The sequence below is a fragment of the Opisthorchis viverrini genome, assembly GCF_000715545.1.
Source record: "Opisthorchis viverrini unplaced genomic scaffold opera_v5_217, whole genome shotgun sequence".
NCBI classification, from domain to species: Eukaryota; Metazoa; Platyhelminthes; class Trematoda; order Opisthorchiida; family Opisthorchiidae; genus Opisthorchis; species Opisthorchis viverrini.
The window spans coordinates 864924-879965 of NW_008751876.1; the positions used below are offsets into that span (position 1 = coordinate 864924).

Genomic DNA, 15042 nt, shown 5'->3' on the forward strand with positions numbered 1-15042 from the left:
ATATATATATATATTCCTCAAGCCAGATGAGGGAATTTGGTCTTTCTTACTTAGTTAAAAAACAACAGTGCAACTTTAGTGGGTAGGAAGACGGCTAAGTAATTACAAGGGCATAAGAAAGGGGTAACCACCAATCATGATGTAAATCAATACGATGCATAGTGTCAACAATGTTGCGGGAAAGAGATGGATTGGGTGCGCTACTTAGTTATACGTTCGTTCGATGAGCTTGAGAAGTGGACTGAAAACGTTTCCTCATCAAACAAGACATCGTCAGTGCGGAATCCCGCCGATACGGTTCTCTCTATATAGCGACCGTCTCCCAGATACGACCATATATCTGTGTATGGCAGAGTTAATTATCTTGACCTTTCTATTACGGGTAACTCTGTAATCAGACCGGCTTCTTGAGGTTTTAATGAAGATGGATCGCTCTCACAGTGACTGGATGTCCAAGCAGAGATTACCCATGCAGCGCTTCGGGCACCGGAGCGCCCTTCTTGAAATATCATTCTGTGCCACTTTGAACAAATACAGTATGCTATCATGGCGCGTAATCCTTAGGTAACCTAAAATGAAAAGGTCACGGAATTGGGCGAGCGTATGTGTAATCGTGAGGCTACGTCTGTTACATTGTCTTTGTTTCCGAATTATAGAACAGGTCGTTTCTTATTCGAAACGCTAGGGACGATGGATAAGGCCATGGCCCAGCGTAGCGAACTTTGCTGCCAATCGGGGAAGCATCAATGACTTGTCGACTAAAAACGTCAGCCTGTTGGGTAGTTATGATCATTGAGAGACGAGAAAACAATGTGTTGTTGTCGCCATTATCTACCATTACCCTGATGATCGAGTTGAAACAAACATGTCGTTCGTACATGATTTCAGCTAGAAAATTGATCCGTCCTGAGGTCTGCCAACGGTTTTCGGATGGAGGCTGTAATTTGGGTGACTTCAAGACAAACAACTCCCAGGCAAATAAACTTAGATCGGAACTCTCTCTGGAGAGATGCTAATAAAAGACTGGAAAGAGTAACAGACAACGTACTGACCGTCCTTGGCAATCCTACACATGAACGTTTCGCGAAACGAAGGCGCCAAAAACACTGGTGGAAAGTGAGGCAAACAACCATTTGATCCAATCCCCATGTAAATGGAAAACAACGGACTCACAGGATAATAATCGTCTCATACATCAAGTAATGCGTTGGAAAACAAATGCAGCAAAGAACATAAGAAATGATGAAGCCACAAAATACGACAACATAGGAACGCTGATGAGAGCCCAAAGCATTATGCACTGGTAAACGGTGGGTAGACAAGAGACTGGCACAACAGAACAGGGCAAATGTGGAATGTAGTGTACCGACATGCAGCGCTCAGGAAACAGCACTAACGTGACTAGATATGGAACCTGCGCTTTCTGACAAGGGTGTCAGAAAGAAAGGAAAGGACCGCTCGAAAGAAAAAGGAAGGCGGTCACACCAGATCAATCTCCTCTAGGTTGTCAGTGTCAGGTAGGCCCGAATCGGTAAGCTTACTATACCGCTTCAAACGCTGATTTGTTAGCAGGCGAAACTTTTTCGGCCTGAATTCCATGGAGGGATGATCAGTGCCATTCCGATTGTTTGACTGCCCCACATCGTTGTCATATTCATCCTCTATCGCTTCTCCACGCAACATAGCCAAACGACTGTCATCCTCACCTTCGGACTTCGGGTGTTCGACTGGTAATAGACGATAGGAACCGCGAGCATCCTCTATGGGGACGCTCATCGATTTTCCAGGTTGGCATCGAGTCGTTAGGCCACGCCGAGACATTGCGTAGGGAGTTCGCGGTCGACAGCAGAAGCGATAGGACAACCAAACAGTGGCAGCTGATAGTATTGTCACGAGTACTGAACCTTCGAAACAAAAATGGATATATATATTATATGTATATTATATATATATATATATATATGAAGCGAAACCCATAGAATAACTTCAGTCATGTTGAGCGACGTCAATCTAACCCGTCGAAAGGTCGAAGGCACGATCAATATGCTTTCAAAAGAAGGCATCGCTCAACGATACCTCAACGATTTTAACCTGAAGTTCATCGGATGTTTGTCCAACAGATCCTGTCCCACCTCTGGTTAAATTGAGTGTATAAGGCAATCCGTTCGTCGTAAAAGTCGTGCTTTCAGAAAAATGAATAAGTGAAAATACTGTTGACATCTAACACGACCACATTGCTACTTACAGTCCATTACTTGAAGCCCTTGTAAGTACCTATCCGAGAGCGATATCCAAGCCTGGTGTCAGTGACTAGTTTGAAATCGAACGTATAAAGAGGCAACACTGTCAGGCTCAAGGTCCAGGTCTCCAACAAAAATCACGTTGACCTATAGTTCGAAGTCGATACGTACATCATAAGTCAGAATAGACCCTAGTCAACACAATCCACCCATCAGACACCTTCACTAGGCCCATGGATAACCAAGTTTCGGCTTCTATACTCGGTTTCCCGTAAGCTCTTTTACTTCACCAGGACGTCCAGGCAAAAGTACCAAATACGATTTTGAGTGTTGCTGCCCCGGGATTTTCTAGCTTGCACATGAGTTACAAACAAGTACAAGCCCTTTGGGCACCACTTCAAGGTGGATGGCACCTGAAGAAAGAAGTTGGACTTTATGCCTGCCTTTTAACCGGTAACACAAGTGTACAATCACGGCAAACCAGTAACGGCCCATAGGTAGAAGAGCCCGTCTATCCGAACTACTGAAAATCGCCGATTTATCGAAGTGTATAACAACCAATCTGGTGTGAAGCGTGCAATCCAAGACACCAAAGCCATGTATGGAAGCCAGAGAGTAATTTGTACCAACACTTGGAACAGCAATACCTGTGGATCGACTGCGACTAATTTAGCAGATTCACAGTGTCAATCAACTGGGAGATGAAAAAGGCTGTCAGCTAAGCTATCGGAGTGACTTACACTTTGAACGATGAACAATGCATCATTAGAGAGGAAGCGAACTGTGGTATGAAGTTGAGACAAAAGCCATCAGTGGTTTCAGCGGAGTTCGGCAGTAAGGTTGAACTTCCTCGTACTGTGCATAAAGCCTCAATAAGGGAGCTCACGACCTAACCCAAGGTATGTTTGACGGTTCCTTGTAAATGCCCCTGTTGACTGGTTCTGGCTTCACCATTCTGGAAGCTCGACTGAATAGGCTTGTATACCTTCAGTGGCAGGCAACCGATCCGCTGCAGAATGCGAAAATAATGGCAATTTCAGTGCACCGATGATCGCGTTGCTTAACAGAGAAGAAATGTCGAATACGCAGACAATCGGTAACTGTCAAAACATACGGATGTAGTTTGCGTAGAAGCCGAAGAACAGACTGGACAGTTTCAAAATGTTGATTAGTACAGAAGACTGATATGCACGGGTCAACGATACAGTCTCCTACACCAGAAAGCGAGAGTAGTAAAAATGCTCGACACCTAAGCTGGGAAAGACAAGCAGGTATTCAGATTCACCAAACCGACGAGCGACAAAAGATGACTGGTACCGAGATTGCGGATGAGTTCAGTCTAAAGAAGCTTGAGATGGACAACACAAAACGCGGTCACAGGCTTACCAGAAATGATCATCAAATGCGTCCGCGTATCAGTGGATAGAGCGCTGACAGGGGTGAGACGGAACACGTGATACGTCGGACCTTTCAACATCTCAACTTTAATCAGTTCGCTGAGATCCACATAACCGGTGGCTCGAACACTGAACCGAAATATCCCAGGTGGTAAGGCAATAACGAATTGGCCACGGTCTTCCGAGGGTCCGGTGGACAATTCACTCTGCATATAATCCATATGGATACGGGCCCAAGGAATGGGATAACCAGAGGTCGACTGCACGCAAAGAAAAATGACGTGAGACCTTAGTGCACGCAGGATGGCAGTTAAATCAATGACGACAAAAGTAGAAACAACGTACCTCAACTCGACCAATCAAACCGGAACTTCCTGGTACGGTTAATGTTGCATGACCGATGAGACCAAGCAAAAGACTGGGGAAACGGTAATCTTTCCAAATCCGAGCCACACCTGGTGGTGTGGGACGGAGACAGGCGGGACACAGTGAGAGACCGAGACTGATTGGACCAGCTAGTGGTAAGGGAGGTTGAAAAGAAGCGTCCGACTGGAGCTGTCCACGTGGCGAGTCTAGCCGGGCCAAATCGGGTGAGATCGAGGACAGGCGTAACGCTGAAGAAGCCTCCAAGGTCAACTTGGATTCGGTTGGTCGAGGGTTAGCGGGAGTTAAATCGTCAATGAACATCATTGTTTGAGGTCGACGACGACGGTCGTTAAACGACTTGTGGGTCGATGAGACAGCATGAATCGGAGTAGAACACACGTGTGTAGGATGGCGAAATCCTGGTGAAAGAAGCTGTCCGAGAAATCGCAACCAGTCGTGAATTTCGCCTTGAATGTGCTGAGCATAAGGAGTCTCGTTGGGATCTAAAATTTCGGTGATGCAATTATGAGCTAGAGCTGAACATCCACTTGAAAAAAGTGAGTTTTGCTTAACTTACGGCATCGGAATAAAACTGTTTGTCCGTCTATGTTAAAAACGACCGAATGGAATTTACCCAAATACAGTCTATAAGACGTTGTTCTAAGGAGTCCGAAGGGTCAAAGAGGCATTTGGGGTAGACTGTCCAACATCTGATGAGATTTCGAGCGATACTATGGAACAAAAGAAGATGCAGTCAATGGGAATCCAACCAACAACCTCACATCTAGGTACTGAGATTCCACACTGATTCGCTAAGTCACCGGCAAAGACTGTACGACGAATATCCAGCATGCTTCGGTTGACCAAGTAATCATGCTGGAGATCCGAGGTTGGGTTTTCACTATGAATATTTTCGTTTGCAGCAAGAGGATTCTGTGCTGTGCCGTGTTAAAAAACGCGGGAATTTAACGTAAAAAAGGCCTTATCCCGGTTGGGTAGACTCAAGCCGCGTCAGCGCAATTGAAGTTATGTCCGGTCTCTTTCTGGAAAAGCTACCAAGCAAACCAGAAGTTTCCACAGGCAAAAAACCCAGAGCGGAAAAACGCGTTTCAGTCGACCACAACAAGTCTCCGCTCTCTCGGCAACCGGATGCGTTATAACGACACTCGACCTCCGGCATACGCCAGACTCCGAAAAGTAATTCTCCACTGCATTCAGCACCGACTACCATCGGTTGCACTAGCCCATGCGTCAGCGGGTTTTTTTAATCTAAAGAGCATGGCTTCAATATAATACGCTACAATCGTCCATCAAAATTGGACCTGTAACCAATAAAATAGACCATGATTACATAAAACTAATCCCGTACTCTGACTAACCCCTGGCAAATGAATAGCCGACCCTACAGAGGGGTCGTACTGCATTCAACAGCTGGTATTTAATTGACATGCAACCATAAGTGCAACTCCATTAAGAACAGGCTGCAGACAACTAACGCACACTACACTGCGAAGATGCAGAGGATCAAAAGTTTGATCGCAGGCAAAAATAACCCGCTAGATTTTAAATTCGGTCCTGGCCGCGTGAATTACGCAACTTCGCAAATGTTGCTAACACACTGGTAATACATACATTGACTTCCGTCACAGTATAGTCAGCTACCGAGATAAGTAAATTGATCAAAAGAATCAAGCTTCTCTCTTTCTGAGATTTCAGAAGAACACGGGTGGAGGGGGGCTCAAAATCACGGAGCAATATTTTGCACATACTGCACTTTGTAAAATGCGTGCCCTAATTATGGGTCACATCCAGAATTCCACTTATAATAGGCTGTGGATTCGTAGTAGTCAACAGGACACTGTCGTCCGCATAATCCAAGTCCAGATGCACTTTCGGTAGCAAAGACCTCGATCTCATCGATGATAATATCGATGACCAAAATTAGACAAAGAGATAGGGAAGCCTAATCCCATTAGTTGTAAGAAAACTTCTGGACAGTTTGTTGGAAACTGTAAACGGACAGGATCGTGAAAACAGAAGGCACGGAGTATATTTGCAAACTTCAATGGCATTCATCTTTGGTAAATTATATCCTTAGTGACCTAGCTACGGAGTGAAAGGATTCAGGAAATTCGCAATGCTTTCACGGTGGTATGCATGTCGCTGCCCAAGCATCTGGCGTGATATGAAGATGTGGTCAATGCAACTTCTACCCGGGCAAATCCCTGCTTGTTGCTGTCGGTGTTGTAGTTAGTGATGCGAGCAGTCGCATCATGACAGGCGTCAGGAATAGTCGTTTCACGTAGCATTTTTGAATAGAAGCACGAGGGTCGATTGGATCCAGTTGCCTGGAACGCGTTCTTGTTCTCGAATGAGATCAATTAATCTATTCAGAGCGCAAAACAAAGCATTACAGGTGGAACTTCATTTTGTCAGGCAGTTGGATAGCCCCTTAAACCGGAAAGGCAGTTTAGTACTTCATCAAGTGAGAGTGAACTCAGACAACGGCTCGAGGTGAGCGCGTCGAATAGAAAATAGACATTAAGGTTAACGATCAACCATGTTGTTGGAGGTATTTTGCCCAAGTATTTAGAAGCTGGTATCAACTATATTTTAGTTCACTAATAAACGATATTCTGGGTTCTGTTTTGCGAATCAGCTGGAACAACTTAAGTGCATCCCAATGCACTGGCCTCCTCCATTTTTTTTAGTCTCTTGATTCCACCACACTCTTCAATCAACGCCGATTTGACTCTAACAGACCATTCTAGACGAATTGTACTGCTTTCTTAAATGGATACAAAGTCTTGTGTGGCGAAATGACACCGTCTGTTCTGAGAACCAGTGGTTACTATGTGCACGTCCGGAAGCATCACATGCTGCGTTTCCAGTGTCATGTGCGGCGGCTTTTACCTCGTCTTAGTTGCAATCCATGTATTTTGGAGAGGCCAATTCTAAGGCATGATATGGGGTGAGATGGCCCAAATGGTTAGAGCACGAATTTACTGACCGGAATGTCCGTGATTCGAACCCGACCTCTGGTTCTCAATTTCCCCTGCCTAGGCTTGGGCAACCTGGCAGTATCCCAGCCCTCGTGAAACCTTCGAGTAGCATGGCAGTTAGGCACCGGAAGGGTGCTACAGCTGAACGATAAGGCATCATATTGCGGGCTATTAGAAGTTTGCTAAATTCGCGGCTCAGAAAGATCGTAACCAAGAAGTTTGTTGCTTAGGCTTATCTTGGAATGGTTGAGAGCATATTCCGAATCAACATATGTAGACTAGAAAAATGGGCGGTTGAGTATTGACACTCGCTACCGGTAGCTAGCAGTCACGTGGCCGATTTGACTTCACGGTTATTCTGAGCAGGGGACCACCACAACGCCCTCTACTGCGCGTAAAACCAGTACTCCTGAGCAACAACTGGTGGTCAGAAAAGGGTTGTGAAAGACGCTCGCCCGGAAATGAACTTAACTTGCCAGTTAACCGCACCTCGCATGAACTTAGACGCCCAAATTGTGCATTGAAATCTCCTGTGATGTACATGAAGTGTGCAAAGACGTGTGCAAAATGACTTCCACAGAATCAGTCGATTGGTGCATCAGTAGAAACTGTAAACAAAACGTAGTCAGTCAATCACCGCTGAAAGTCCCTGTAGAAGATGAGAAGCATCAGTGTTCGGGTTTCCATTTATTCACCCTGCTGTACATAGTGAATGATGCGATCTGACCGATGTCATCATGCGATGTTCGATGTGTTGTGAAGGTATATTATGGTTTTATGTGGGCTGAGATATTGCTAGAACTCTCAAACCTAGAGAGGAAGACCATTAGGATTCTCAACCACAGCCTTTGGCCCAACAGCCCATCTACAAGGCAGCTGTGGTTGAAGGATGACTACCACAATGGTCCGATTTTGAAAAAAAACCTTGCCACACCTGTTTCAACTCCAATATGAAGGACTATGAAATCGCGTTTGAGATTTCTATCCACTGATCAGCTTGGTAGGAGGTTCTGTGGATGTCACATAGGCATCCTCCAGTACAGCTCAATGGGATGCTGAGATACGCAGGTAGTGTTACAAGACCTACATAGGAAAGACCTTTTAGGAGAGAAAGCAAGTATGGTAGTGTAATGCAGCTATCCAATGCCAGTATACAAAGCGTTCGTGTATGCAAAAAGGCGTTGATATCGGCAACAATTTGCTGTCCTGCACTATGTCCAAACAGAACTACAGGTGACACGGTGGCGTTCACAGCGTTGCAACTCGGCTTGTACAGATCGTTGTCTGTGCCACGCTGAAACGTAGATGACAAGCAGCACTATCCTTCATAGGAACTCACATGAGCTTCGATCGCAACCGGTTACGTTTGCAAATGAACTTTTTATTCACTTATGTGAAACGCCTGAGTCTGGTCAACAAAGATTATCACTAGAAAAACGTGTTCGTAGTTGCAGACTGGTCACATTATTGTAGACATTCGATAATAGACGAAAACTCACCCAGCCCGTAATCAATACCAGGCACAGATTGCGTTGGAAAACTGAAGATCACCGTGGGCTTATACGACCGAAACCAATGGACAATGGCGCTGGTTTCCGGTTCTAGGTGGGTGGATAAATTCGCGCGTTGTTCGTTCTCCCACCACCAGTGTGCACTTTTGTTCAAAGAGCTTCCGGTGAGATCTGAAGTAAAGGAGAAAGAAGCATAGGGGATATTAACTGAAGCCGCAGTTCTACCACACCGAACCATGAGTTCGGTAGGTCAGTCTCGAAAAGAATTGGGAAAATACCTAGCTGGGACTTAGTCCACCCGATTTCCCTGTGAAACTCAAAAGTTCAAAGTAGGTTAGGTGTCGCAGTTCTGTACACACTGATTGTGGTGCGAAACTGCTGACCGGAGGGTTGTTGGTTAGAACCCAATCCAAGACTTAAATAATGTACCAGTACCTCAGCTCCCATGCTTCCTCCGAGTGGCACGGAAGCCTATGGGACACGGTTTATAGCTGATAAATTGACGTTGAGATCGACTTCTCTGATGACAGTTGTCCCCAGTGAATATAAGAGGGCTAAGTGATCACATAAGAAGCTATATCTTCCAGAATAGTAAGGCCTTCGTACGTATGCAATGTGGCAGTGGTTATTTGACGTCTTACTATACAGAACAAACAAGATGTCACGATGCAACCTGAATCCGTCAGATATTATCCCGTAATCGCGTCTGACGTATCACTGATGGGAGAAGTACCTACAGTATAATTCTAACCAAAAAATCCTAGAGGAGTTCCGTGCCTAGAAAAGGAAGTTAGTGGTGAAATGAGGGCGAAGAACAATAATTTCTACATGGAGACAACTGGATGACAGTAGCGACGTGGGGGCTCAGACACGAATGAAGCAAACGGAGGCGATATCAAGACGTATAACCAACCACGACTGGGTGGAGATAGTTTTTTTTGTTTTCCACCGACGTTCGACCAGATTTGATCGTAATAGCAGAACAACAATGTGGCTGATCAGAAGAAGACCTGCGGAATACGAGCTAAAAAAAATCATCGTGATTACTTACACGCCATAATGGACTAAGTGAGACCTCCATCGATTCAGACGAGTGCACCTTGGTAGTACAAACGAATCACAGAAAAACTCACGAATCAACTCCTGCCAAAGATCCACAGGACCACCAGAATCAACGGCACCGTGTCCAAAATGATCCGAAGGCCTTGCGTTGCTGAACAAATAAGCCGAACAGTAAGGAGAAATAGACTAAAAATGGGCCAAGATGGTATGAATTTTAATGTTGCGTACATTAGGAAGTCAAAGGCTCCGCAAAACTACAAGTAGTACTGTGTGCATAACCAAAAAGTCCTTGCTTGCACCTGTCCAACATGCTTGTTCACCTTGTTTACATTCACAAGTTCCAGTAAAACTTCGATTTCTTCTCAAACTGGATTACTGAGCTCAGTAGATAGGGAACGAGATTCTTCAAGTCCTTATCAATAAGAACAACAACACTAGTGTTTAACTGTCCTACTAGAGGGTGGAAAGAAAGAGTGGAGACTTATCGCTAGAAATCTCTACCCCATGGAAAATGGCCATACTTACCAACAGCACTCAACTGTGAGAGTAAGAAACCACGGACAACAGTGGCTCAACATCCTTTGCATACCCCATTCAAAATAATGAGAGATGACTGAAGCAAAAATTAGCTTGGCGGTCCGACTAGGAAGTGACAGTGTGACGACCAATGAGGTCCGTTACGTGCTACGGTTCAGTGGTGACCTCTGAGACCCAAAAACAATGCACAGTCGAGAAGCTAGTGGTCAACAAGGGCGTTTCCTTAGGAGAAAGCCAGCGACAGTTAAGTTCGATGGAAAAATGAACTTCCATCTGAAGGCATTGAAACGAAAACCGTTGAAAATCATATTCTATTTGTGGGCGATGAGGACATCTGACGATTTCAAGAATACAGTGCCCCTCGCTTTTTCCGCATACACTGACGTCAGCCGCCAGAGGAAATTTCAACTGAAACATTGATCCACAACGTGGAGCACAGAAGCACGAATGTTTTGGTACGAACCGAAAAATTCTCAGCTTAAATCGAGTATCAGAAGTAAAATAAACGTCCACACATCGGGGGAAAGCACATATTCGATATCCAACAAAGTATTCAGCGTCAGTGTGTTTACGGATTGAAAAGCCGATAATGATGCCCACCAGTACTCCATCGTATTGGGAACAACCCTCTGGAGATCGGTGACTTCTGAAAGTGATCTGAGGATATCAACCAAATGAACGATCAACCCACTGATGGGGAATGCAACGAAGTGTCATTAAGATTCTGGAAGAGGAGGCAGCATCCTAAACCTGAGGTTGTAAAAGGCCAGTGGACGGAATTTGACAACAACCAACTCGACCCAGTGAAAGAGAGGCTGAGACTCTTTTGTTCGTAAGTATGATGATGAGGGGTGAGGGTGCTGAGCATGTAGTGACGTTGTTGACTCCCAAATGCGGTTGCTCTGTGTCAACGTCGGACTTAGAACTCAATAGTCGAATCCCTCCTAAATTTGGCCGCCGGAATCAACCATGATATTTCCTGTATACTTATTCGTATACAATAAGGTGATATAGTTACAACTTAAGAAACTTAAGGTGACGAAATCATATCTGATAAATCGATCCTACGCGTAACCACCTAAGCTTACAAGTTTTGTAGGAGCGGTTGACGATCACAGCTGAGCACTCCTACGTCTACTGACGAAACCAGAGACCATTCACACGCGAGGGCAGCCCATCAGCATAGCAGTTATAAACTACATACCTGTCACCCGATAGCTGAAAGACAGCGTTTCTTGCTGATCAACTGATCCCATTAAATCAGGTAACCATTTCATTACAGAAAGTAAGAAGCTGGAGGGAAATTTTCAGCGGCCCCCGAACCAAAGTAACCGATTATTAGTCGAAAAATTCCATCAGATTGCACGCTTGTGCCTTAACAGTCATCAGGTCCTCTGTGGAGACTGATGACCACATAAACAGTCACAACTAGTCATATGGTCCGGCTTATTCATCAGTTAGTTGGACAGGGGTCATACATACAAGTTTCTCAAATGAAGTTGCCCAAAGCTTTCCGATGCATGGGTTCGGTGAGGCTATGGCGAAGCAAGGTGTTTCAGAAGAGGTTGAAAAGCGACCGGTAGATTTGTGAACAAAGATGTGTACAAATAAAAATCACGGACCAGTTATTACACGACAATCTTCAGTAGACAAGTGGGGATCAAGTACTACTAAAGGGAATATCGGCTGTGTTCGAACACTCACCGGTCACAGTATTCCGAATCTCGACCGGTGGTGAATAGTTCAGCTGAAGACTGACTTGATGGAAAGAAATCATCGGGTCGGGACCATGCTCGAGAAGTCCCGTCAGGGTTTGGGATTGGGACTATAGCCAGCTGGACAGCTGATAGCATTTGGTTGACGGAAGGGCGAGTATCTCGGTTCTCACAAAGCCACTCAATAAAATGCACCAGAAGCTGCGGCGTCAACTGATCAGACGCGTGCAAATTACCAAACAACACGACACGAACGGACTCCAGTTTCGGTATGTGAGTATTGTTTTCCGAAAGGTTTTCTTCTACTACGAACAGAGCGTCACCATTTTTCGTTTCAGGCTGATGACTAGTATCTAGTGGTCGAACGTTCGTTATACCGTGACCAAGCTTGAAAACATAGATCGGTTCACCCTGAAAAGACGAGAGATTACGGAAGACGGAATAAGATATGATTGCACACATTTGATGACCATTGCGAACCTGGGCAGTATGACAAACTTCAGTCACTAAGATAGTATCGTTTGAAATGACAAATCGCGTGTAGATACCCCGCTAAGGGTAGTGGTTGTAAGCGTTTAAGAGTGAACTGGAAGTTGGCGCGTGGCAAAAGCACCCAGATTACAGCAAATTTCACAAGAATGAGAGCCTAGGGTTCCCTTTTTGATGGAACTTATTTGGGAATCTGCTATACGTGAGGACAGAAGGACTCACCAATCGCGATTTGCCAAGAGTAGTTAATTGCCCACAGCGTCCATCTGCACCCGTTCCGCTACTGTAGTGTTTCATCCTATCAAACAAAGATTCTGGTGTGCGAAATTCAATTTTTCCGAGTTGGCGCTCCAGTCGAATCTGCGCACGTCCGTTATTACGATCAGGACGCAGCGCGACAGCGATCGCCATTTCCTCGTAGGTCTGTCCCAATGTGCTGTTCTCGGAGCCAGCGGCAGCAAAAACTAAGTATGTCCCTATGGTGTGAAAGTGAGATTGACGTGAAATAGACGAGGAGAGCACGAAAGTAATGCTGGTCGGGTAATAAATTTGGAAGAGAATGGTAAAAAGAACAGTAAAGCTGACACCAGCTACGTTATCAGCACAAATTAATTGCTTCATGTCACATACAGAGCACCTCGCAGACTACTAGTATCGATCTAGTAACGAGGTTTGTTACGGACAAAATCACCCGTAAAACGGTAGCGAGACCCGGTACAAGGCTATACACTATCGAATTAGATACGGTTGTAAATCCAAAACCAGCTGATATCTGTCTGTTCATTTGATGACAAATCGTTGTGCGTTCATCTTGGTTCATATAGGATAGCTTGTGATGACCACTGCTTAAAGAAATGCAGTTTTGGAGAGCAACATGGTCAATTAGCTTCAGATTTAGACCATGTGGAGGAGTTTGAGAAGTCAAGTATTCTCTGTCGGTCTGGAATTCGGTGTCAATTTTTCCCATTGCTTCATCAACAACAATTATTAGGAGACTCAATACTCCACACAAGGATGAGCTCTTCTTTCATTTACACACAAATTCGAGGTAAGAATGTGTAGATTAGATAAAACAGACTGCATAGCGATAATCGCAATACCCAAACGGACGAAGCCGAAAATGAGTGTGGCCTTATGGAATTCGGAGCAGATAACCAATCAGAACGCGAAGCTGATAAATATAGGTTCTCATAACCAAATAACGTATAGAACCTTCGCAAGCAATTGATTGTCAGAAAACCTAACACATCCATACGCGACCGATAATTATCGTAGTCCAAATCGAAAGCCGCCTTCGTAGATGTTGTGGTCCTTCAATCGCTTTAGTTACGGCTTCATTCCAAAAAGTTGTTCTGGAAACCCTTCAGACGGACAATGTCATTCAATATCTCCTGCAACACCTGTATACATGAGGCGATAAGCGTTGAATAGGCACAGAACAGTTAATACAAAGAATGAGGTCAATACCGGATCAACATATCAGAAAGTTAATTTAAAATTACCGAATCTCTTCACATTAGAAGTGACTAAGAGGAAGAATAATTTCATAAGATTCCCTCGGGGAAAGTCATCAATCGAGGTCGCAGGATTGGTGGAACAATGCTCTGTCTATGTGGGAGCTAATCACATTTCCGATCAGCCGCTGGCGGCTCAACGGTTAACTGATCACCCATTGGTCGAAAGATTCCAGTTCCGAAACTGGTATTCGTGAGATGCGTAGTGTTGATGATTCCCAACAAAAATGAAACAGCTGCGCAGCGTTTCACGATTTTTCAGCATAGGTTAACTTAACTGACAGGACGAAATCTCCATTTTTTAAAAAAGCGAATATCCTCACATCACCATCAATTTTATTAAACTGACATCTCGCCTGAAGACCAATTACCGCCTCCCACACTCGTTATGCATTTCGGAGGCCGCTGTGAAAATTCGAACGAAGCTTTTCGTTACTAGAAATATAGTGGAATTGCGACCGAATTGGTCAACGTACAGGAGAAAGAGTAACGATTGAATAGAGATGAGCTCAATCAATTGGGAAACGTTTGAGAGCGATTAGGTAGTCATCGTTTCCGACGTTCGGTGAACAGTCGGTGGATTTATTGCTGGGCAAAGTTTCGCTTCTGACACAAGGGCTTGATCAGGTCAAGTGCGTAAGTTACTAGGTTGATCGGGTAGCGAGACAATCAGGGAACTAATCTGAGATTTCTTGTGACTTGCCGATTTGATCAGTGCTAGGTGTCAATGTGAAGTTCCTCTGTGTTGGCTGGTGGGGATGACCAACACTTACGATAGGTTGGTTAGGGAAATTTGTCATCAGTTTGATTCGGGATTTTGCGGTCTAGGCACCTTAATGGAATATTTCTCTTGGGGGTCGTTCACAGATTCTGTTGGTCTGTGTGATTTGGGGGGGAGGGGTGGTAGGACAATGGGGTCGGAGTCGGGAGGTGGTTAGGTGGATTTTACTATGGTTGGATTTTGTACTCTTATACCCAGACCATTTTACTGATACCTGCACCGCCTCATACCATCTCAGCATATCTAAAACCGCTCTCCACATGCTTACCAGTTCTACATCCCTTATTCTATTCACGCTGGGATGCTTGGCGATTTCCACTTCCTCAGTCACCAGTCACTGTGGTGTGATAACTAGTCCCCGTGTCAAAATATTCGTGTTTTCCAAATTTATCATGTACTCACTGTCGAGTACATGCCCTGTCATTGCC

At 44.8% G+C, this 15042-nt stretch overlaps 2 protein-coding genes across 2 annotated transcripts in view; one reads left to right on the plus strand and one right to left on the minus strand.

Annotated features, from left to right (window-relative positions):
• T265_14579 (hypothetical protein) overlaps positions 1-15042 on the minus strand; it is a gene marked incomplete at both ends in the record, with an annotated part of 39326 nt that overhangs the window by 265 nt on the left and 24019 nt on the right. Inside the window, 8 exons of the mRNA XM_009174271.1 lie at positions 879-1012; positions 1486-1904; positions 3627-3897; positions 3983-4506; positions 8505-8687; positions 9650-9729; positions 11820-12241; positions 12542-12795. Coding sequence (XP_009172535.1) covers positions 879-1012; positions 1486-1904; positions 3627-3897; positions 3983-4506; positions 8505-8687; positions 9650-9729; positions 11820-12241; positions 12542-12795 — 2287 coding nt within the window. The remainder of the gene's footprint in view (positions 1-878; positions 1013-1485; positions 1905-3626; positions 3898-3982; positions 4507-8504; positions 8688-9649; positions 9730-11819; positions 12242-12541; positions 12796-15042) is intronic.
• The window catches only part of T265_08459 (hypothetical protein), a gene marked incomplete at both ends in the record, with an annotated part of 16130 nt that continues 13107 nt past the window's right edge, over positions 12020-15042 (plus strand). The window contains one exon of the mRNA XM_009174266.1: positions 12020-12099. Within this exon, the coding sequence (XP_009172530.1) occupies positions 12020-12099 (80 nt within the window). The remainder of the gene's footprint in view (positions 12100-15042) is intronic.